The 24,344-nt window shown below is 43.0% G+C and overlaps 1 protein-coding gene across 2 annotated transcripts in view; it reads right to left on the bottom strand.

The window, feature by feature from the left end:
* YWHAZ (tyrosine 3-monooxygenase/tryptophan 5-monooxygenase activation protein zeta) overlaps positions 1–4,563 on the bottom strand; it is a 33,541-nt gene extending 28,978 nt beyond the window's left edge. The window contains exons 1-2 of one of the 2 annotated variants that reach the window (XM_082600771.1): positions 4,187–4,563; positions 1,031–1,335 (exon numbers count right to left, since the gene is read on the bottom strand). In XM_082600771.1, coding sequence (XP_082456897.1) covers positions 1,031–1,324 — 294 coding nt within the window. In that variant the 5' untranslated portion in view covers positions 1,325–1,335; positions 4,187–4,563. Of the gene's footprint in view, positions 1–1,030; positions 1,336–3,726; positions 3,749–4,186 lie in introns of those variants that run through there. The other variant, XM_082600772.1, reaches the window with a different exon arrangement.
* Positions 4,564–24,344: the final 19,781 nt, after the last annotated feature.

Here is a 24,344-nt window from a genome sequence, read left to right as displayed (position 1 = left end):
TTTAAGAAAAATACTCATAATTTAGAAACTGAAGATATTCCACTAGTCTCAGACTAGTATAAAGGAATCATAATACCATTATAACTTTAACAAAAACTCCAAACCCACAACATGAGAAATAATCCTATATCACTCATTATAGTAGTTCTTCCGTAAACAAGGTTCAAATAATTAAGTAGCGCAGATGGATTTTCAGAGGAATTGGGATACTGCATCTCTCTATTATTCCAAAAACTCCTGGTTCATTAAAAGGGGAAAGTATTAGTGTATATAGGTTGTTATATGCTAAATGGTTGGATCTTCTACCAATTTATCCTCAGATTTAAACTTTTCTGCTACAGAAAATCATCATTTGTAAGAAAATTTTTAAATTAACCAAAATGTAATGTTCACTTCTTTTAAGCTATTTAGAGAAGCAGTGCTTCAACAAGTAGATACTGAATACTTAAAATACTTCTTGAATGAGCCTGGAAAAATCAAGCTTGAGTTTTTCATAATCTTTTATTGTGGTTGTCAGTGTTCAAAGTTGAGACCTCCAACACTTACACGCAGGAAGAGGCAAAAGCAACTGTGAAGCCAGCTTTCTGCATGGCTGACTCATTACATTAACATTATAGTGGCTAATCCAGGGAAGGCTACTATGTCTACAGCGAGTCTCCTATTACATTTTACCTAAAACAGGGTATGTAAAATTCCTGCATCCATATATGTACTTTAAAGAAAATCAGCTCTAGAACTACTACAAATATTCTAACCATAACTGAAACGATATACTATTACTTTACCTTCTCAATTAGAAAAACACTACTAATCTATTTGAACTGATTGATAATCATCTTTGCATTTAACTTATACAACTGTTTTAACATCTTTTAGTAATGACACCCTGAAAGACTTGGAAATCTAGAACACCCCATTTTTAAAAGGAAAAGAAAAACCAAAGAAAGAAAAAGTTGAGAGTAACCTAACTGATATGCATTACAGGAACTCTATATCATAGCGACGCTAAACTGAATGGTTTGATTCTCACCAGTACATCATTGCAGATATCTCTTAGCTCGGTCTCAATTTTCTCCCTGTATTCTCGAGCCATCTGCTGTTTTTTCTCAGCACCTTCCGTCTTTTGCTCAATACTTGAGACGACCCTCCAAGATGACCTACGGGCTCCTACAACATTTTTATAAGCAACTGAGAGAAGATTCCTCTCCTCATTGGATAATTCAGCTCCTTGCTCAGTTACAGACTTCATGCAGGCCGCCATGTCGTCATACCGCTCAGCCTGCTCGGCCAGTTTGGCCTTCTGCACCAGCTCATTTTTATCCATGACTGGATGTTCTGCCGGAAAAAAAAAAAAAGTAGCATTTAGATATTTTTTTCCATTAAAACAGACTGAAAATTACACCTTTTGTAAACAAGGTATGTTAACACCTCAAACCTAATTACCTATGGAAGATTCTTTACACGAGAAATTTAATGCAGCCTCACAAAAAAATGCTAAGAAAAAAAAACTGGCATGCTCAGCATGCAGAGGGTACATTTAAAGCCATTAACACCGGTTTAGCAAAACTAAAATTGCATTACCTCATCTTTGTTCAGAAGATCCTAATTTCACATAAGGTTAAAGCACATTTCACCAAGAGGCGGCCTTAAAATCCAACCGTTATCTTACTTGGTCAAAATCTCAACTCCAGTTTCAAATATCACTAAATAATCCAAAATTAAGCAGCTTTTAGTGAAAACACCACCTATGAAGAACATTACACTATCACACTCCCAGAATCACGATACCTGTCAGTTGAATGCAATTCACGTCCTTTTACTTTGTTAATAGCTACTCTTGTCAGGAGTGTTTAAATTTTAGTTGGTACCCCCCCACCCCAAGTCCACTGATCTTTGCAACAGCTGATCGTAGCATGCTAATTTTCTGGGAGAAATGACCAAACTGCTTGTTTTAATATATTGTGAATGTAAAACCACCACCAAGGATCAGTACATAACTGACCCTAAGGCTTCATTTATCTGTACCTTGTTATATGCACACACTCTTAAAAAATAACACCCATGAATCCTGGAACTTCGATTCTTACTATCTGCGAGCACTAAAATGTATATATTAAGTGCTTCCCGGTGTCACCAGTGTTTCTGATGTCACTGTTCAGTTTAAATGCAGAATTACTGCATTGTTCCTAGTAGTCAAAATTTAATTGAATACATTATCACCCGAGCTGCCCTTATATCGTAACTTCCTAATTCTTTCTCATTTTAAAGCTCCTTCGACTTTTCAATTTCCCCCGTTTTACTATTCCTTAAGATATCCTTTTGAAAGGTCCTAAAACAGCACAGAAAGATACTAACCCATACAGTGATCCCACAGGGTACAGGATTTATGATGAACAGAAGACTCACTGTCATTCACTACGGGAAATGACTCCCTTTCTTTACCTTCCCAGGGAAATCCCACAATACTTTTTTTTCAAAAAACCAAATCGGCACAGGTCCTCTGTGTTTGAACAAGTAATTAGCGAGCTTGAATGGGAACTAGACTGTTTCAATGCGAAAACTAAAATTTGTGATCGCATAACCTCCCCATCCCCCTCTTCTTGAAATTACTAATTTCTCCCCTAGGAACTCAAAAATGCTCTCGGACTAACGCTGCTTCTAATGAAAATTATCTAAGACCAGTACAAAGGTTTCTCTCCCCAACCCCTCGGGTACAAGCGGGAAATGGATTAGGTTTCTCAGAATAACCAGCGCTCCAAGGACTGGCCGCACCCATTTAACCCTTAACCGGCCTAAGACGTCGAGGTGGGTGAAACGAAAACGGGCCGACTGCGACTTTAAAGTGCAAACCCTCCCGTCCGCGCCATCCGCAACCCCCCCTCCTTGGCTCCGCCCAAGCTGGTGCCTCCGCACGGTCCCCGAGTCTCTCTCTTTGTCATGGCGGATCTGTGTCAAGGAGCCCAACCTACTGCCGAGTGTTAATTCCCCCACTGGGGCCGGAGGGAGGAGCCGCGCGCCCCCGCCCGAGCCGGGGAGGGGGAGCCGCCCGCGCCGAGGGCACCGACGCCAGCGCCGCCCGCAGAAGCGGAACCAGACGGGCCGGCCGCGGACACACCCCACTCTCCCACCGGCGTCCGTCCGCCACCGGCCACCGCGGGTGCTCACTTAGTCTACGAGGATCCGACAGCTGCGGCAGGTGGGGGAGGGGCGAGCCACACCCAGGCGAGCCGGGCCACCGCCGGCTGTTATGCTCTGGCTCACCCGCCCCGCAGAGCGGGGTCCCCGTCTACACACCCAGACCAGGACCCTTCAGTTCCAGCCCCCGCGGGAGAGAGCGAGACGCGCGGCCCACCGTCTTCCCCATCCTCATCCCTACCTGGGCTTCCAGCCCCCCTCCACCCGGACACAGAAAGCCAGCCCATCCCCCACCCCGCCAGGAATATTCAAGTCCCCGCCCCCCGCGGAACCCAGGAAATTCGGCTCTGGGTCGCGGGCGAGCCCCACCCCGGAGCCGGCTCGCCCGAAGTGCGGCCTCTCCCAGGTCTACCTGGCGGGCGCTTCCGGGCCGCCTCGGCTCGCAGCCCGGTGCCCGGGCCTCCCGCCGCGCCGCCGCCCGGGTGGGGGAGGGCTGGGTGCTGCCACAGCAGCGCGGGGCGCGGAGGCTGCGCCGAGGAGCGGGCGGGAGAGGCAGGGGAGGGGGGGGTGGCGGGGAGGGGGCGGCCTCACCTGCGCCACTGCAATGCCCGCAGCCGCCGAGTCATTATCTCGGGCGGAAGCGGGCAGCGGGGCGGCGCTGAAGAGGGAGCTTCGGGGGCGCGGGTGGGAACAGATTGCAGCCGGCGGTGCCTCGGCCGGCCGGGAGCCGGCGACCGGGCGGGTCCCGGGGATCTGGCGTGTGGGCGCCCTTCCCACCAAGGGGGACGGGACCGGGGCCGGGCGCTCATCGCGGCCGAGGCGTCGATGCGGAAGCAAGTAGCCCGAAGCAGCCGCGAGCCGCCCGCCCGAATCCAGCGGAAGAGAAGCCGCCGCCCGTCTCCGCCTGAGGAGACTCCGCCTCAGCCAAGCGCCGCTCCCGCCGGGCGAGTGGGGCTGAAGGGATGCGGAGCGGGGACGGCCCCCGCGCTTTCGGAAGGCTGGCCTAGGACAGGAAGGAGCCAGGCGAGGCGGCGGCGGCCGGGTCCCTTACCTGTGTCCGGAATGGGTGGCGACGGACGGACGGGGCTCAGCGGTCTCTGGGCGGCAGCGGCGAGGCTGAGACTCTGTCCCTGGATCTCGCTGCTCACAGGCTACAGCCGCTCCGCAGACACGGGGTTTCCTCCAATCACCAGCTCCGGCAGCAGGGGCGCCACACGCACGATGACGTCAAACGCTGCTATGGCAACCGTTGATTGGTGCCCACAGCTCAGGGGGCCCAGAGCAACCGCCGCTCCCCAGCGCGGGGCCGTCCTGCCCGCCCGCACTAGAGGGCGAGCGGAGGAGCGCGCGTCCTCTCCGCTCCCAACATTCCTCCCTAGCCCGCTCGACTTCCAGCTTTTCTACTCCTGTCCTGAGTGCGCCTGAACAGGAAGCTCTTTTTTTTTTTTTTTCTCCTGGCCACCAATACCCCCACCCCTTACTCGCCTTCCCTTCGGATCCCCCCGCTACCTCCGCCGGCTCACTCTTCTAAACCAGCCAGGAGGAAATTTTTCCCCACCCCCACCGTAGCTTTTCGTGCATCCTTCTGCGCCTGCGCCAGTTACTCCCTCTAGAAGGGGCTCCCGTTCAGCAACATCCGGGACCTTTCACATCCTCCCCCACCGCCACCTCCCAGCCGCCTGGCCCGCCCAGCCCTCCGTGTTTCGCGGTGATAGCTGCCCCCGGGGCCATCCGAGGGGCGGGATTACGAGAGCGGCTCCGCGGCGCTAGCATTATGATCTGGACTTGGGGTGGTGGGAGGGCGCGGTCAGCGGGTCGGAGAGGGGCGTGGTGGCGCGCTAGCCCGCTAGCCCGCCGCTCCCCAACGCCGGGCGGGGCGACCGGGGCGCGCGGCCCCTCCCTTTCTCCCTTCCGCCGCCGCGGCTTTACCTGCTGGCTCGGGGAAGGCAGCCGGAGGCCTTTTAAGGCTCGGCGTACAGTGAGGCGTCCGGTCCCAGAGGGGTGGGCTGAGCGACGGGCTGGTTTTCCAATCGGGATTTGGGGATCAGCGCGCAGTGACAGCTGCGAGGGGACAATGGGTGGGCGCGAAGTGGGGCTGAGGTGGGGCGGGCGGGCGGAGCTGAGGCCTGGAAGGAGGCTCTCAGAAAGCCTACAACCTCCGAGGGGAAAAGACAGCTTCCTTAGATGGAGGCTTTGAGGTGGCCGTGGAGGCCTTAACAAGAAGGGAGGCAAAGAAAGAGGTTTGACCGTATTGCCTCGTTTCTCGTAGGTTACATTTTTCTGTCCAAATAAAGCTTTCACTTAAAGACCACATGCTGCAGTGGTTTAAAACGTAATGATGATTACGTATTTTCTCCTGAAACAAGGTTTTAGGGACTCGGGGGTTCCCGGGGCCCGGATTGACCCAGCTGGCGGTGGGCCGCAGGCAGGGCGAGGAGCAGGGACCGGGGAGCCAGGAAGAGAGGAAAAAGAAGGGCGGAAATTGCAGGTGCCGCATTAACGTGCCAACCTAAAACGGTAGGGCCTCCACCCAGTCTATTTAAGGAAGTTCTAAGAGATGCATTCACAGTGTGAAATGTCCCTGATCCGTCTTCCTTTAAATGTATTAGAGCTTAGAAAATATTAGTGCCTGGTTGACCTGCAAAACCAGTTGCAAAAATCGTCTGGAGTTTATAGAACTCAGAGCTCTTCCTACTACCTACGTGTAAACTCCATCTTGGCCTCACTGACTTTTCCAACATCTCTTTACTGAGCACCTACTAGGGCCCTGCTTTAGGCACAGCTGACAAAGGAGCCTCACAGGAGTGGAGCCTCACAGGAGTTCAGCCTCAAGTTCCGTAGAGGATTGAACTTACCGATAGCAGACACATAAAATGTTTCCTCCCTCGTCCAGCACCTGGTTCTTCCGAGCACCTTGTCTTGTTCTGTATGATGGATTCAATGTCTGTGCCACAAGACTGTTCTACAAATGACGTTTTGCCTGAAGTTCCAACTGGCATTTAGATAGTAAAAGATAAACCAGGAAGAGAGTTTTCCAGTGACGGGTTCAATTTCAGTGTTTTTTACTTTCCCCATCGGAACAGAGTCATAGTAGGCTGAATGGATGAACAAATTGATCAGGGTTTTGTTTCTGGGATATTAAAGTCACCTTTCTTTGACTCCCAAGCAAATTCTTTTAGGGAGTGACTCACTTAAAATGACTAATATTTCAAAAGATTTCTTTAAAAAAAAATTTTTTTTGTCTCCAGTTTTGTGCTAGGCACCAGAAATTTGACAGAAGATACTAAGTTTAAAAAATCTTTCTTAAAAGGAAATTGATGGGAGTTCCTGGTGGCCTAGTGGTTAGGATTCCAGGCTTTCACTGCCGTGACCTGGGTTCAATCCCTGGTCAGGGAGCTGAGATCCTGTAAACCACGTGCCCCCCCACCCCCGCAAAAAAACTGATGTTTCTTTAATATCTCAAATACATGTCTAGATAGAATATATGCCCTTTGTTTTAGAGGAAGTTTAGGGATTTCTCTGCATAAATAAGTTGTGGATTTACCTTAGAAAACAGCTAAGTTAGGTTTTTGCCTCCTCCTTTAAATAGCAAGGCTTTTTTGGTGCAACGACAGAAGCTACTAGGTTTTACATACTCAGATCAACATGCTCATGGAATAAAGTGTAATGAGGTTGCAAGGGAGCAAGGCTAGGGAATGTCATGAAAGCCCCAATTGATAAGTATTTTGAGGAACAGGAATAATATATGGCAAGGATCATTGAAAACGAAGAAATAGAACCTATGAACTTGAACTCTAGGACAATTACTAGAGACTTTCAGTAGTAGCCTAACCTGTTTTTATTTTCTTCACTGCTCAACTCTGTTGCCTCTGTCAAGTTGCTTATCCTTCTGTGCCTTTCTTTCCCCAGCAATAAAATACTGGTAATAAAAACACTTAACTCATTAAATGGTGTTGAGGATTAAATGAAGACATATATAGGGGACTTCCCTGGTGGTCCACTGGCTAAGACTCTGCACTCCCAGTGCTGGGGGCCTGGGTTCGATCCCTGGTCAGGGAACTAGATCCCACATGCTGCAACTAAAGATACCGCATGCCACAACTAAGACCCGGTGCAGCCCAATGCGCATAAATAAATATTTTTAAAAATAAATAAATGAAGATATATATATACACATATATTTATATATACATATATAAATGTATAATAAAGGTATAAGTATCATATAAGCAATTATATGAGTATCTTAAAATGTGAAAGATATACATATGTATAATATAATAATGTATAAGTGATCTATATCTTATAAATTATAGATATATATTATACTTATACTTAATTATCCTTATTATAATATATACAATATTATGTATTTTATATACATAGTGCCTAGCAGCATTCCCTGCTAACTTAGCTATTATTATTCATTTGTAGATGGATATATCTGATGTCTCTGCTCTTCAAAGGATTGTGAATATATAATGAAACCATATATTTAAAACGTCTTTGAAAAGTATGAGGTATAAAGGTGTTCACTCTGGAAATGCAACTTTATTAGTCTGTTAGCGCAAAGGAGCCGTAAGTGGTAGGACAGTGACTATTGCTCCATTCCTGTACAAGAGACTGCAAAGGTCTCCTCAGATCTATGTTATACATTAAAATGGGAAAGCGTTCAGGTGAATTAGTGTAAGTCCATCGTTTTAATTGGAAAAACATCTCACAGGACGGACTCTATTGATGACGTGGCAGTTACATGATCTTTTAAGCTTAATCACAATTCAGTCAGGTTATAATCTCACTTCAACATTATGCTTTAATTGGAGAAATGCAGCATAGTGCAGTGGGCTTTGGAGTCAGAATGGGATACAAATTTTCGTTTGTCATTCAGAGCTACATGACCTTAGGCTACTAAATTGGACATACTAATATCCAATTCCATCAGATTATTGCAAGGATAAGTAAGAGATAAAGTAAGAAGAGAGCTACACATAGCGCTCTATATCACAATTATCTATTGTTGGAATAACAACCTAGAGTTTGTGGTAGAGGCAGACTAGTTATTCACCAAACCTATTTTTCTCTCTCAGAGCCTCAGCTGGACTCCATTGCCCAGTCTCCCTTGCAATTGGGTGTGGCCACGAGCCTGAGCAGTAACTAACAGGATGTGACCAAAGTGATGTGCTTCACTTGTGGCCTTGGTCCATAAAAACCTCCCTGTTTGAACCTCTATTAGGTCCCTTAATGCACCTCTCTTTGCCACCTGAAATGGAGAGGATTTCAAGGCTTTAGAGGAGAGGGACCGTAAAATGAAAGGAGCCTGAGTCCCTGAAAGTCTATGAAAGTCGGCCTTGAACATTTTGGACTCTATTGAGGAATATCTTCTCTTTTTTAAGCCACTGAGATTTAGGATTTATCTGTTATAAGAGCTAGCACTGTAGATGTCATTGGCAAATCCAAAGCATGGTAAAGATTTTTTTTTTAAGAGAAAATGGGAAAGAAAAAAGGGGGTTGTGAGGGAAAAGAAGTGAGAGAGTAAGAAAAGGGAACCTGATCTTGTGATAAAAGGTATTTTATGTGTTTGCGACTAATCTATTGACTTTTAGCATGACCTTAGGAAAGTAACATTTACTCAATTCTAAATCAATCTAAGGGACTTCCCTGGTGGCACAGTGGTTAAGAATCCGCCTGCCAATGCAGGGGACACAGGTTCGAGCCCTGGTCCGGGAAGATCCCACATGCCGTTGAGCAACTAAGCCTGTGCGCCATAACTACTGATCCTGTGCTCTAGAGCCCACGGACCACAACTACTGAGCCCTCGCACCTAGAGCTCGTGCTCCACAACGAGAGAAGCCAACGCAATGAGAAGCCTGCACACCACAATGAAGAGTAGCTCCCACTTATTGCAACTAGAAGAAAGCCCGCGCACAGCAATGAAGACCCAACACAGCCAAAAATAATAAATAAATTAAAAATAAATTAATCTAAGAGTCTCACTACTTTACTTTTTAATTTACTATTTACTTGATGCCATCCTCATTCTTTTGTCTACTACTTTAGCCTTATTTTTCAGTCCATACCTTTTAACTGTATCCCCACATCCCAGACTCTAGCCCTGTGTTCTATGATACTTCGGTCATAGACTGGGTTTTTTGCATGCTGATTAAGAAAACAAAAATGTAAACCAATAAGAAAGCCAAGTCAACTGTGAACTCTCATTTCATACCTTCATCAGGCACTTAACTAGGGCCCACTGGTCAGAGATTATGCTGCACTGGAGGGGTAAAAATGCATGGATCATGCTCCCTCCCTGAAGGAGCACACAGTCTAGGGACAGAGCCAAACACCAAATGCAATTACAGTGAAGCACAGTGAAGTAAGGGCTTGTAAAGGTAAGCAGATTGTGTTTTGAGAAATCATAGCTGTGAGCACTGTCCATGGAGAAGTGAGGAAGTTTCCCCGAAAAACTCATATTCATCCTATAAATTACTGATTTGATCATCAGCAGAGTCAATTTTGCTTTTTTGCCTCCAATGGCATTTTTAATTCCACAGTGAAATTTTTAGCTTCCTTACATTTTTACCTTACCAGTGACTGATAGATACCATATCTCCCCACATCCTATTAAGTACACAAAGAGACATTTTCTAAAGTTTTCTTTTCCTATAGTAAATCATCTTCAGTTGTATACTCTTCTTTGGAGTCTTCAGATAGCACTCTGTTTCCTTGTGCTATAGAGTTTTTTTCGATCCTATGTTGGGGTGGTGATTGTTTTCCTATTACATGTCAATAAGGGAAGTTCCTTCCAGTCTCAGAGTTGGCCAGCTGGCAGATGAAATTTCCTCTGCTTCTCTTTACCATCCTCTTGAAAACAGCTCTAAAGTGGTAGGGAGAGTGCAGGAATACACTCACCTACCCAAATGCTGGAATCCTGCAGACATTTACATTTATCCCCTGTTGAGCAACCGCCATGACAGGATCTTCCCCTGACCCATTGTTCAGATGTCTGCAAGGAGGAGAATTTATGTTGACAAGAATCAGAGGCTATCTGGGGTTCTTCTTTAATCAGCTGTGATACATGGAAAAACTACAATCTTGAATGCTGAAGGCTGTCAGCATGCTTCCCCACGATGCTTTATCTGCAGCCCCTTATGCCAGGGGTCTATCCATCACATTCTGTAACCAGCCACCCCTGCCTCCCTAGTCCTCTGTAATTCTACTGTGCCTTCTCCTGGGATCTGGAGATTCTGACTGAATAACAGTGTGAAGGCTTAACTTCTTCATACCCATTTTGCTCTTCTTTCTCAGAGGATAAAATATTCATGATAGGGCTTCCCTGGTGGTGCAGTGGTTGAGAGTCCGCCTGCCAATGCAGGGGACACGTGTTCGTGCCCCGGTCCGGGAAGATCCCACATGCCGTGGAGCAGCTGGGCCCGTGAGCCATGGCCGCTGAGCCTGCGCATGCAGAGCCTGTGCTCCGCAACGGGAGAGGCCACAACAGTGAGAGGCTGGCATACCGCAAAAAAAAAAAAAAAAAAAAAAAAAAATTCATGATAAAGTTTCTTGGTTTAGTTTCCTCTGCACTGTAGTCAGTGGAAATGCCCCTTGCAAATGGCTGACTCTAATTTTTCAAAAAATTTTCATGATATTTTAATGGAAAAATGGGAACCATTGTAGTAAAGATTGTAGCTTGGCACCATTTTAACATCTTAACCTTTAAGTCTCCTGTTGCAGTCTCCAGTAGAATTTATTTTAGGTTCACAGCAAAATTGAGAGGAAGGTACAGACATTTTCATAGAGCTCCAGCACCCTCTTATGCATAGCTTCCCCTATTTTTGACATCTCCCACCAGAGTGGGATATTTGTTAAAACTGATAAAATTGATTTGTTAAAATTGAGTGGTATTTTGTTAAAATACATTTACAAATCATTATCACCCAAAGTTCAAAGTTTACCTTTGGGTTCACTCTGGGTGTTGTCCATTCGATGGGTTTGAGCAAATGTATGATGATATATATCCATCATTAAAGTGTCATATGGGGTAGTTTCACTAAAAACTGTAGTTTCACCTAAAAATTCTCTGCTCCATCTATTCATCTCTCCCCCCAACCCGTGGTAACCATTGATCATTTTACTGTCTCCATAGTTTTCCCTTTCCCAGAATGTCATATAGTTGGAATTATACAGTAGCACTTTTTCACATTGGCTTCTTTCACTGAGTGATATACATTTAAGATTCCTCCATATCTTTTCATGGCTTTCCTCCATGGATTTTCTTTTCTTTTTTTTTGGCCATTCCCACGGCATGTGGGATCTTAGTTCCCTGACCAGGGATTGAACCCTCACCCACTGCAATGGAAGCATGGAGTCAACCACTGGCCCACCAGGGAAGTTCCCTGGAATTTCTTTTCTTTTCTTTTCTTTTTTAGGGCTGAATAATATTTAATTGTCTGGATATACCACAAAACTGTGATACACCCATTCACCTACCAAAGGACATCTCTGTTGCTTCCAGGTTTGGATAATTATGAATAAAGCTGCTATAAACATTCATGCACAGGTTTTTGTGCAGACATTAGTTTTCACCTCCTTTGAGTAAACACCAAGGAGTGCCATTGCTGGATTGTATGGTCAAAGTATGTTTAGTTTTGTAAGAAGCCACTAAACTGTCTTCCAAGCGACTATACCATTTTGCACTCCTGCCAGCAATGAATGATAGTTCCTGTTGCTCTACATCCTTATCAGCATTTGATGCTGTCAGTGTTCTAGATTTTGGCCATTTTAGTAGGTGGGTAGTGTTATCTCATTGTTCTTTGAATTTGCATTTCCCCGATGACATATGATATGGAGCATCTTTCCATATGCTTATTTGCCATCTGTATATCTTCTCTAATGAGGTACCTGTTAAGGTCTTTGGTCAATTTTTTAATACAGTTGTCTTCTCATTGTTGAGTTTTAAGAGTTCTTTGTATATTTTGGATAACAGTCCTTTATCAGTCATTTGCAAATATTTTCTCCCAGTCTGTGGCTTGTCTTCTCATCCTCTTGATCACTTATATTTTTTAATATATATATATATATATATTTTTTTTTTTTGCGGTATGTGGGCTTCTCACTGTTGTGGCCTCTCCCGTTGCGGAGCGCAGGCTCAACGGCCATGGCTCACGGGCCCAGCCGCTCCGCGGCATGTGGGATTTTCCCAGACCGGGGCACGAACCCGTGTCCCCTGCATTGGCAGGCTGACTCTCAACCACTGCGCCACCAGGGAAACCCTTTAATATATTTTTATATTTTGCAAGCAAAGGTAAAAACTTTAATTTGGTGTTAAGCATTAAAATAACTTTTGGAAGTTACCATTGAGATTAGTGGCACAGAAATGAAGGTGCTGGTTTATGATATTTACCAGAAATGTCTTCTGAATTCAGAAATCATTTCATGTGAGAGGTACTCATATGTACAAAGCAAAATGAAGAAAGGTACAGGTACCACCATGTCTGATCATCTTTTGGAGATTGCCACCATTTGATAATGGTTTGAGCCAGATGAAAGCAGCTGGGAACTCACAGTTTCAAAAGTGCATCATTTACAATTCAAAAGCAATCATGGAGTGGAAAGGTCAGAGGAAAAATTTGTCCCCTTCTGGCCTGTATTTCAGTCCTGAGTACCCAAGAATAAGCAAAGGGAACATGTGGAATTCATTAAGGGTTGAAAATACAATAAGAATGCATATATATCAGAAGACTTAAAATAAAAATTCCCCCCTTTAGGCATCTGGAAAAGGCATCAAGGGCAATGTGAATTTCTGGCAGTTTTCCCAGGACCTGATATAAATTTTTCTGGACCTAACAACAGAATTTCTGTATTCTAGTTTCCCTGCTCTTTCCTCTGGGGCAATTGCTCTCAACTTGAAATTATTTTTAGGAGGAGTTCACACACTTTCTTAACCATGAAATCCTCAGGAATCCCTGAAATATTTCAATATTTCAGCGACTAGATAGGAAATTTAAACCAAACCCACTCTATAGGATGTGAGATGGTTATTTTGGGCAGTCAGATGTGTGTTTTTGACATGACTAACTTTCATACAGTTAACCCCTCACTTATTTGTTAAACATTGATTTTTCAGTCAGGTTAGTATAGTCAGCAGGCTTCAGGTTTGGTCAGTTAAAAAATGAATAAGTAACAACTGCAGGAACATTTAAATTGGTAAGGGACCAGTAGAAGGAAAGGGCACATGTGTTGAACTGTTTCTCTAAACCACCATTGGCCAAAAGATCTATCTAAGCAATTTATAAGATGAGGTCACCTTCCTTTTGTGACTTTCCTATCACAGCTTTGCAGCTAGCAATAGCTTATGCATGCAAGTGGCATAAATAAATCAAAGCGTATCTGCTAGGCAGCGGCTATATATATGAGAAGGTAGGGATTAGAAACAGTACAAAGATCAAGCTTTAGAAAGAACAATCAACCCTGAGCTGCTGACAAAGAAGACTTGATTGTTTTATTAGAGTAAGTTGAGAGTCAGAGGTCAGGGAGAAGTGAGAGTTGCACTTGACTGAGAATAGAGGGAAATATAAATGCAGGAAAAGCGCTGACATCTGCTGCAGAGAGACGGAGGATGGAGAGTGCATTCTAGGACAGGCCTTCTGTATTGTACCCTACTGTTCTCCTTTGCTGAAACATCTCAAGGGCCTTTTTGGAAGGGCAAGTAAATAATACCAGAACCAGGGGATTCTGGAATGTCAGTGAAACACTCAACATCATCATGGATTGTCTTCATTGTCTTTAGGAAAACAGAACAACATCAACGGATCTGGGTTCTGGAAAGACCACATTTATTCTTTCATTCTGAACAGATGTTTACTGAATAGCTACTTAAATACCACATGTAACAGGTGCTGAGAGTGGAAAGATGGAAACGTCTAGACCACAATAGAGTCATATTTTGGTGGGAAAGACAAATATATTAGCCACCTCTTTGTAGGTAATTGATAAAGACTGGTTGAATGGAGGAATAATAAATAAATAAATGGATTTTTAAAAGAGAATAGCATTTTGGAGATTACTAATATTGCTACATATGAATAATAACATGAATAAATGAAATTCACCAATAAACACATTCTCAGTATTTATTTAAACCCAGAAATACTAGGAAGTATTTCTTTATTAAGAAAAACTGAGTAAATTTACTTTATGTACATTTCTCTGCAGAGGACCCCAGGAGAGGTTTGGTTAGTGATGAAATAAGGTAGGGGAATCAAAGGAGAAGAGAAACAAGTCCTGGATAATCCAGTTACATATAAATATTGAAAATAAAAAGGACCTTGTCATTTTAAAAATATTTACTGTATTCAGGGGACAGACTCAAGACATAAACTTAAAAATCGCTATTAGAATTAAAATATCACCTTCAAGTCTGTTTCTGAAAAGTATACAAATAAACAAAGGATTATATTATAACAAAAAAAACCTAATATTCTTTAAAAGCCAAAATTTAATCCCTTGTTGGTTAAATCAATTTTATAGAACTTTTTTTTTAACTTCAGACTATACTACAAAGCTACAGTAATCAAGACAATATGGTACTGGCACAAGAGCAGAAACATAGATCAATGGAACAGGATAAAAAGCCCAGATATAAACCCACACACCTATGGTCAACTAATCTGTGACAAAGGAGGCAAGGATATACAATGGAGAAAAGACTTTCTTTTCAATAAGTGGTGCTGGGAAAACTGGACAGCTACATGTAAAAGAATGAAATTAGAACGCTCCCTAACACCATACACAAAAATAAACTCAAAATGGATTAGAGACCTAAATGTAAGGCTGGGCACTATAAAACTCTTAGAGGAAAACATAGGAAGAACACTCTTTGACATAAATCACAGCAAGATATTTTTTGATCCACCTCTTAAAGTAATGGAAATAAAACCAAAAATAAACAAATGGGACCTAATGAAACTTAAAAGTTTTTGTACAGCAAAGGAAACCATAAACAAGACGAAAAGACAGCCCTCAGAATGGGAGAAAATATTTACAAATGAATCATCAGACAAAAGATTAATCTCCAAAATATATAAACAGCTCATGCAGCTCAATATTAAGAAAACAAACAACCCAATCCAAAAATGGGCAGAAGACCTAAATAGACATTTCTCCATAGAAGACATACAGATGGCCAAGAAGCACATGAAAAGCTGCTCAACATCACTAATTGTTAGAGAAATGCAAATCAAAACTACAGTGAGGTATCACCTCACACCAGTTGGAATATGCATCATCAGAAAATCTACAAACAACAAATGCTGGAGAGGATATGGAGAAAAGGGAACCCTCTTGCTCTGCTGGTGGGAATGTAAATTGATACAGCCACTATGGAGAACAGTATGGAGGTTCCTTATAAAACTCAAAATAGAACTACCATATGACCCAGCAATCACACTACTGGGCATATACCCAGAGAAAACCATAATTCAAAAAGAGTCATGCGGGCTTCCCTGGTGGCGCAGTGGTTGAGAGTCCGCCTGCTGATGCAGGGGACACGGGTTCATGCCCCGGTCTGGGAAGATCCCACATGCCGCGGAGCGGCTAGGCCCGTGAGCCATAGCGGCTGAGCCTGCGCGTCGGGAGCCTGTGCTCCACGACAGGAGAGGCCACAACAGTGAGAGGCCCATGTACCACAAAAAAATAAATAAAAATAAAACAAAAAGAGTCATGCACCCCAATGTTCATTGCAGCACTATTTACAATAGCCAGGTCATGGAATCAACCTAAATGCCCATTGACAGAAGAATGGATAAAGAAGATGTGGTACATATATACAATGGAATATTACTCAGCCATAAAAAGGAATGAAACTGGATCATTTGTAGAGATGTGGATGCATCTAGAGACTGAATGAAGTAAGTCAGAAAGAGAAAAACAAATATTGTATATTAACACATATATGTGGAACCTAGAAAAATGGTACAGATGAACTGGTTTGCAGGACAGAAATTGAGACACAGATGTAGAGAACAAACGTATGGACACTATGGGGGGAAAGCGGTGGGGGGTGGGGGTGGGGGTGAGATGAATTGGGAGATTGAGATTGACATGTATACACTGATGTGTATAAAATGGATGACTAATAAGAAAATAAATAAATAAATAAATAAACATTTAAAAAAAAAACAACAACCAGGTATTGTTAAAGAAACTACAGATCAATAGTAAGGGTTTTGTTTGTTTTGTTTTGTTTTGTTTCTTTGCTACTAATAATGAGGGATTTTTTTTCCCTTGAGCGTGTCTTTATCTTAATGATTTAGCATCTAGCACAGTTTCTTGAAAAAAAAAGTATGTTTATTGATGAGCCAATTAATGAGTGTTGGGTGTTTTTTTTAATTGAAATTTTTATTGAGATAATATTAGATTCACATACAGTTTTAAGAAATAATACAGAGAGATCCCTTGCACCCTTTATCCAGTTCCCCCAATGATAACATGTTATAAAACTATAGTATAATATATTGACTACCATATTGACACTGATACAAGCTGCAGATCTTATTCAGGTTTTCCAGCTTTACTTGTACTCATTTGTGTGTGTGTACGTTAATTCTATACATTTATCACATACGTGGTTTCCTCTGTCTACCCCTAAAGTTAAGTTACAGAACAGTTCCATCACAGGAGGGATCCTGTTGCGCTTTTATAACTCCATCCATTTCTCTCCTGTATCCCCACCTCCTTTTTCACCCCTGACAACCACTAATCTGTTCTCCATTACTAAAATTTTGTCATTTCAAAGTGTTACATAAATGGAATCATATAGTATGAAGTTGTTGGGAATTAGCTTTTTTTTCACTTAGCATAATCTTGAGATAATTCCCTTGAGATGCATCCAAGCTGTTACAAGTATCAATAGTTCATTCCTTTTCATTGCTGAGTAGTATTTCATGGTATGGGTGTACCAGAGTTTGTTTGACCGTACATCTGTTGAAGAACATCTGGGCCATTTCCAGTGTTTGGGTTTTTTTTTTTTAACATCTTTATTGGAGTATAATTGCTTTACAGTGGTGTGTTAGTTTCTGCTTTATAACAAAGTGAATCAGCTATACATATATATATGTTCCCATATCTCTTCCCTCTTGCGTCTCCCTCCCTCCCACCCTCCCTAGAGCGTTGGGTGTTTTATATTTTTATAGAAAAGTCATATTTTTTGTTCATACTTTTCAAGAAGAGAGAGGCTTGAGAACCATTGAAGAAACAAATGTAAATGTGGCCTGTGGAAGAGTCTGCAAGTTTTCTCCAATACATCATCTTGCTTTCTTCTAGAAACAGTAATAGAATTTCTGATATTCTGCTGGGCACAATGTTCCCTGGAAAAAAGACCACATTTCTTACCACCCACTCAACTGGGTGGGCCTTGTAATGGCCAAGACATGTAAGGAGATGTTTGATGTGAGACTTCTGGGAAGTATCCAGAAAGGGAAAGGATACTCACTGCTTTGTCCCTTCCCCTTCCTGCTGGCCAGAGTATGGACATAGTGAGGGCTAGGTAAGCCAACCTGGACTGAGGCAGAATACCAAGAAAAGTGGAGCAGCCAAGCAGAAGGAGCGTGGGGCTCTCACAACTTCTCGAAACTGCTGTACTAACACTAACCTGCTTTTTTGTTGTTGTTTTTGTTAATGAGATTAAGCCCCTGCTAATGCAGAGTGTCTATCATTTGTAGTCAAAAGATTGGGACTGACATATATACACTAATATGTATAAAATGGGTAACTAATAAGAACCTGCTGTATAAAAAAATAAATTTAAAAAAAAAGTAACCCTAGGGACTTCACTGGTGGTGCAGTGGTTAAGAATCCGCCTGCCAATGCAGGGGTCACGGGTTCGAGCTCTGGTCCGGGAAGATCCCACATGCCATGGAGCAACTAAGCCTGTGAGTCACAACTACTGAGCTTGTGCTCTAGAGCCCACGAGCCACAACTACTGAAGCCCGCACGCCTAGAGCCCGTGCTCCACAACAAGAGAAGCCACTGCAATGAGAAGCCCATGCACCACAACAAAAAGTAACCCCCGCTTGCCACAACTAGAGAAAGTCCATGCACAGCAACAAATTAATTGGACACCTAATAGGTGCCAAATTGTGTGCTCAGTGCTTTATATATGAATTCTCACAAAACTAACATGAGGTAGGTTTCCTTATTCTTATTTTTTTTTAACAGGAGAAAAGCATACAAATTTTATTGAATACTTACATGTACACGGGAGCCCTCACAAGAGAATGGTGACCTGAAGAAATGACCAGAGCAGGACGCTTTGATACCAGGAAAATTTTAATAGCCTGGTTTTCCATTTGTTGTCAGGTAATCCACTTGTTGTCTGATGTGAAAGTTGACAGGTGCAACTGCAAAATCTCTGCTGAGGGGTGGTGTTTTTGATGGGTTTGCGACTCACCCCGGGGACATAGACACTGGTTCAGGCATACTGGAGAGCATTCAGCCACATGAACAGCCCTGGGGACTGACATCTTGGATCATCTCCTTATTCTTATTTTACAATAATAGAGACCCAAATAGAGACCCACAAAGGGGAAGTAATTTGCTCAGTATTCTTTAGTTAGTCGAGGGGCAGAGCTTGAATTCAAACCAAAGCCAGATTCTGACGCTGGTATTTTAACCACTGCGATCTCTTGCCTCCCATCTTTATTTTTATTTGCATTCTAAGCTTTACCTAATCTATACCTCACCTTACCTTAAACCCCTCAGCTATGTTTGCAGATATCATTGCAGATATTATTCATCTAAGTTATTGAAATTGTAGCACATATAAACTTGAAAAATATGTTATCTGTTTAGCATTTCTGAGTTTTCTCCCTGACAGGCTCTGAGATCTAGAAGCTGACTTCTTCCAACTCATTATTCCATTCAGTTAAAAATATCCAAAAATTCCCAAGGACTAGTGTAGAGAATGAATATTGTATTTGTTGGTATAACTCTGATTTTTAATTAACATATTGAAAGGAAATGTATGAATTTGAGTATTACCCTTGTAACTTTTTCTTATTTCTTCTTTTCTCTTTCACCTTTAAGCTCTTTAAAATTTTAATTTTCAAACTACAATTTTGATCACTGTTTTAAAAATTAAAATTCCCTGCAATACCTCTTAGTAGTTCCCCTTTTCCATTTTAATCTGGCTTCTGCCTGGGAATAGATGATCCTTATTCTATGACCTGAGGGTCAAAGAATTCCAAACCTGTAGTAGAGGCAGGGAATTATAGAAACAGAACCCTCCCCTGCTTCTAAGTTGTACGTGTGTGTGCACGCAAGTGTGTGTGTGCGCAGGTGTGTGTGTGTGTGTGTGTAGCGCAATTCTGGTTTGAAAGCACGCTTTTAAGGCTTTTCATACTGGGAGGTTACAGAGATTTGGCATTAACAGGTAGTATTTATTTATTTATTTATTTTAATTTTTTTTGGCTGCGTTGGGTCTTCTTTGCTGAGCGCGGGCTTTCTCTAGTTGCGGTGAGCGGGGGCTACTCTTCGTTGCGGTGCCTGGGCTTCTCTTGTTGTGGAGCATGGGCTCTAGGTGCATGGGTTTCAGTAGTTGTGGCACGTGGGCTCAGTAGTTGTGGCTCGTGGGCTCTAGAGCACAGGCTCAGTAGTTGTGGTGCATGGGCTTAGTTGCTCCATGGCGTGTGGGATCTTCCCGGACCGGGGCACAAACCCATGTCCCCTGCATCGGCAGGTGGACTCTCAATCATTGCGCCACCAGGGAAGCCCTGTCAGGGTTCTCTTTAACCTCTTCCTATAGATCTGACCAAGCACCAAGAGTTGCCAAGACTTCTCTAAAATGTCTGTCAGATTCTCCCATTCCTTCCCTCCTGGGCGGACAGACACCTGTTGCTCAGAGACCTCTTCAAGAAATGACTGGCTGCCCAGCCACAGGGTGTGTGATTGTCCAACAGCCTGCAGCCGTCAGCTCCCTCAGGATCTGCTTCAGCTCTTCAAGTCAAGGTCACAGTCTTCTGGGGGGATCCCCAGCCAAGGGCTGAGTAAGATGGCGGTGCTACGCTAGCCATGTCCCCTCAACGCAAGACTTCTCTGCCAGGCAATCCCTGTGACTGATCTCCTCGTGGGGCTGGCAGACTTTGTCAAGTCTGATGGCCTTCAGACCACTCTGCCTGCCCACTTCTGCTTTCTCCCCATCTCCTTTTATAGGTCTTACCTCCCAGTAGACCTCCTGTACCCCTCACTCTTTCTCAGCATCTACTTCCCGAAGAACCTAACCTGCAATGGTGGCTCCCTTCCCCTAACCTGAGGTACGTCAGATTCCACTGCTAGACGTGCTGTGGAGTTTGCAAAAGTCTCCCAAGATCCCGCACCCACCCCAGTGATGCTGATATTTCCCCCTGGGAACAGTGGAAAGTACTGTTGACTTTTTACCTAGAGAGGAGACGTGTAAAGGAAAACACAAAAGATGTGCTCAACACTTGAATAACCAACATGTGACCAAAATGAAAAATGGGTACAAATCACCCAGCTTGGGTTCAATATTGGAATTTTTTTCTTTCTTCTGTTCTTCATTTTTTGCAGGTTCTTTTTCATTTTTTCCAATAAAACTATTCACCACAGGCTCATCTTAGAATGTCTCCATAATGCATTTAAACTCACTGATTTACAAATTTTGAATTTACATTTCCCTTTTCTCAGAAAGTAGCTATCAAGTTAAGTAGCTATAGTATGCTTGAAATAATTGTTCTTCAATATTGTAGGAGACACATAGTGATAGATTTGCTTTTTTTTTTTTCTTTTCTTTTCTATAGCTGAAAATACTTGAAAGAACTGAAGAAACACTGAAACTTGACTTAAAAGAGGTCAAGAGGTTCTCAAATGAGGAATGAGAATCCAAAACAATCCATCATTTTATGTTGTGAAAATAATAACAACGCAGCCAGTTTTGCGCAGAGGGTGAATGAGACATGGTGAACAAACCTTTTGCATATGACACACATGTAAAATAATGTTGAGATGGTGGAGCAGACTTGATTTGCCCCATTTGGTGAAAGAGGGGAACTGACCACGTTTTTCTTTCACTTTTTAATTGTTTTAAGTAGCTATTATTTTCACACGACTCAAAATGCAAAAAGTACAATATGCGTGAGCAGTCCCCCGTCCACCCCGTCCCATCCCGGGGAGCACTCTGAGCCCTCCTTGGCCTTTGAGCCACCACATCAGTCATTCACTCATTCCACAAACATTTATTGAGCACCTACCTGGTGTGAGGCACCATTTGCAGGTGTAAGGATACAGCAGAGTATCAACAACGTCCCTGCCCTTCTGGAAATGACATTTTAGCAATGCAGAGACCCACGCTGAAGACAAACAGAATATACAGTCTATCTGATGGTGATCATTGTTATACAGGATGAGGAGTAGCAGATTGCAGGGACGCCGGGGGTACTATCGATAAAGATTGGTCTTGGAGGGCCTTTTTGATAAGGAGATATTTAAGCAGATACCTGGAGGAAGTAAGGAGGCAAGCTGCATGGCTCTGTTGGTTTCCAGGCTAGAGGGAACAGGAAGTAAACAGGTGGATTTGAGGAAGGCTGGTGTCCTGTACTGCTCTACTTTAAGAGTAACTTTTAGGAAATATACTCAATATTTTGTAATAACCTATAAGGGAAAAGGATCTGAAAAAATGTATATATATAACTGAATCACTTTACTGTACACCTGAAACTAATAAATACAACATTGAAAATCAACTATACTTCAAAAAAAAAAAGAAAGAAAGAAAGAAAAAAGAATAACTTCTGTTCCTCTTCCAAAGGGAGATTTATGGGACAAATCACCTTTTCAATATTTTATTTAAAGCCAGAGGTTGAACTTGACTTGGTCATGGTGTTGTCTTTTTCTTCACACCTAGCCACAATATGTATTAATTGGGCCATTTACTTATAAGAAAGAATTGTTTTATGTATAGATGTACTTGGCTTAACTAAGCTCTTATTTATTTATTTTTTTTTTGGAAAAAAATAAGTTATGTGTTGATTGGATTTTTGTAAGTCAAATATCTTAAAAAACATTGTAAAATTTTGTACCTGCCCTGAACCCAACCAGTATTGTACTTCTAACCTCTCTTCAATGACTACTTCAGAGCAACGGTTCTTCAGTAGGGATGATTTTGCACCCCAGGGCACATTTGGCCATGTCTGGAGGCATTTTTAGTTGTGACAGCTGCGTTGGAGGGAGGAGTTTCCACTGGCAGCTAGTGGGTAGAGACTGGGGATTCTGCTAAACATCCTACAGCAATGAACAGGATTGCCCCTCAAACAAAAACTTTTCTAGCTCCAAATAACAAGAGTGCCAAGGTTGAGAAACCCTGCTCTAGGATCATAAGCTTAAGCTAAAACTTAAGGAGAGTGGAGAAGCCTGTGGCACATGCATTCTGACCAGGTTAAAGCAGATGGTGTGAGGCCATGTTTTCTGTTGCTCTTACTCTAGTTCACTCATTTGTTCAACAAATACTTGCTAAGTGCTGGTATTTGTTAAATATTACTGTGTACAAATTACTTCAAAACTTAGTAGCTTAAAACCACAATGATGTGAATGTGGTCACAGTTTCTTTTTTTTTTTTTTACAACTGTTCTGTGACTTTTTATTTTATTTTATTATTTTTTTAACATCTTTATTGGAGTATAATTGCTTTACAATGGTGTGTTAGTTTCTGCTTTATAACAAAGTGAATCAGCTATATGTACACATATACACCCATATCCCCTCCCTTTTGTGTCTCCCTCCCACACTCCCTATCTCACCCCTCTAGGTAGTCACAAAGCACCGAGCTAATCTCCCAGTGCTATGCGGCTGCTTCCCACTTCCCATTTACTGCTTCCCAAATATAAAATGTATCTATTTTACATTTGGTAATATATATAAGTCCATGCCATGTTCACATTTTCTGTGGGTCAGGAATTTGGAAGTGGTTTATCTGGGTGGCTCTGGCTCAAGGTCACTCATGATGGGAGCAACCAAGATGTGGTCATCTGAAGGCTTGACTGGGGCTAGAAGCACTGACTCCAAGGTTCTTCTCTCACATGATGCAGACTGTTGGCAGAAGACACAGGCCTTTCCAGGCTGCTTGAATGTCCTCACAATATGGCTTCCCTCACAGCAGGTGATCCAAGAGAGAGCAAGGCAGATGCCATATGATTTATTCCCTAATCTTGGGTGTCACACATGGTCACTTCTGCAATATTTTATTGGTTGTACAGGTTGTGTTGGTTGTACTGAACTCTGTGACAGACAGCACCCAGCCCTCACAGAGCTTTCGTCCCCAGTGAGAGGAGATAGACAATAATTAAACTGATGAACAAACAGGGTAAGTGCCGGAAAGGACATGAAGCAGGGGGTGAAATGCCGATGACTAGCTAGGGAAGCAGAGGCACTCAGTTGGATGGGGCAGTCAGGGAAGACCTTGCTGGGGAGGCATCCTCTGGGCTAGGACCTGAATATAAGGAGGAACTGCCAGGGAATACCCAGTGGCAGAGTGTTCCAGGCAGAGGGAATGACAGGTACAAACTATCATTCATAGTAACTGGTGGAATCTTGATTTGCACATGAGGCTGAGAATGTAGAGCAACCAAAAGAATATTTGGTTTCATAACAGTTACTCCTTATTCAATTAAGGCAGGAAGTAGTATAGAGTCGTGATGTGAGTATAAAATAGGACAGACACTTTGAAAACTTGCTCAGCAGGATCTACTGAAAGCTGAATGTGTGACTCCTTTATCAGCCAGGAATCCCACTCCTAACACCCAAGAGAAATGAGTGCTTAAGTCCGCCCAAGACATGTAGACAAATGTTGACAGCATCTTTATCCATAGTAGTCCCAAACTGGAAACAACCCAAATGCCAACAACTGAGAAGAGATAAACTGTGATGTAGTCACACAGTGGAGTCCTACACAGCAATGAAAAAGAACAAACTATTGCTATATGCACCAACTTGCATGACTCTCACAGACATAATGTTGAGTGAAAGCAGACAGACAGAGTATCTACTATATGATTCCATTTATATGAAGTTCAAGGATAGGCAAACTAATTGATGGTGACAGACGTCAAAACAAGGGCTTCCTGCTGTGGGGTGGGGTGTTTTGACTTGGGAGGGGCAAGAGGAGACTCTCTGGAGAATTGGAAATGTTCTGTACCTCAATCTGG

This window comes from Mesoplodon mirus (assembly GCF_964341445.2).
Source record: "Mesoplodon mirus genome assembly, chromosome: 16".
NCBI classification, from domain to species: Eukaryota; Metazoa; Chordata; class Mammalia; order Artiodactyla; family Ziphiidae; genus Mesoplodon; species Mesoplodon mirus.
This window is presented reverse-complemented; position numbering and strand designations above follow the sequence as displayed.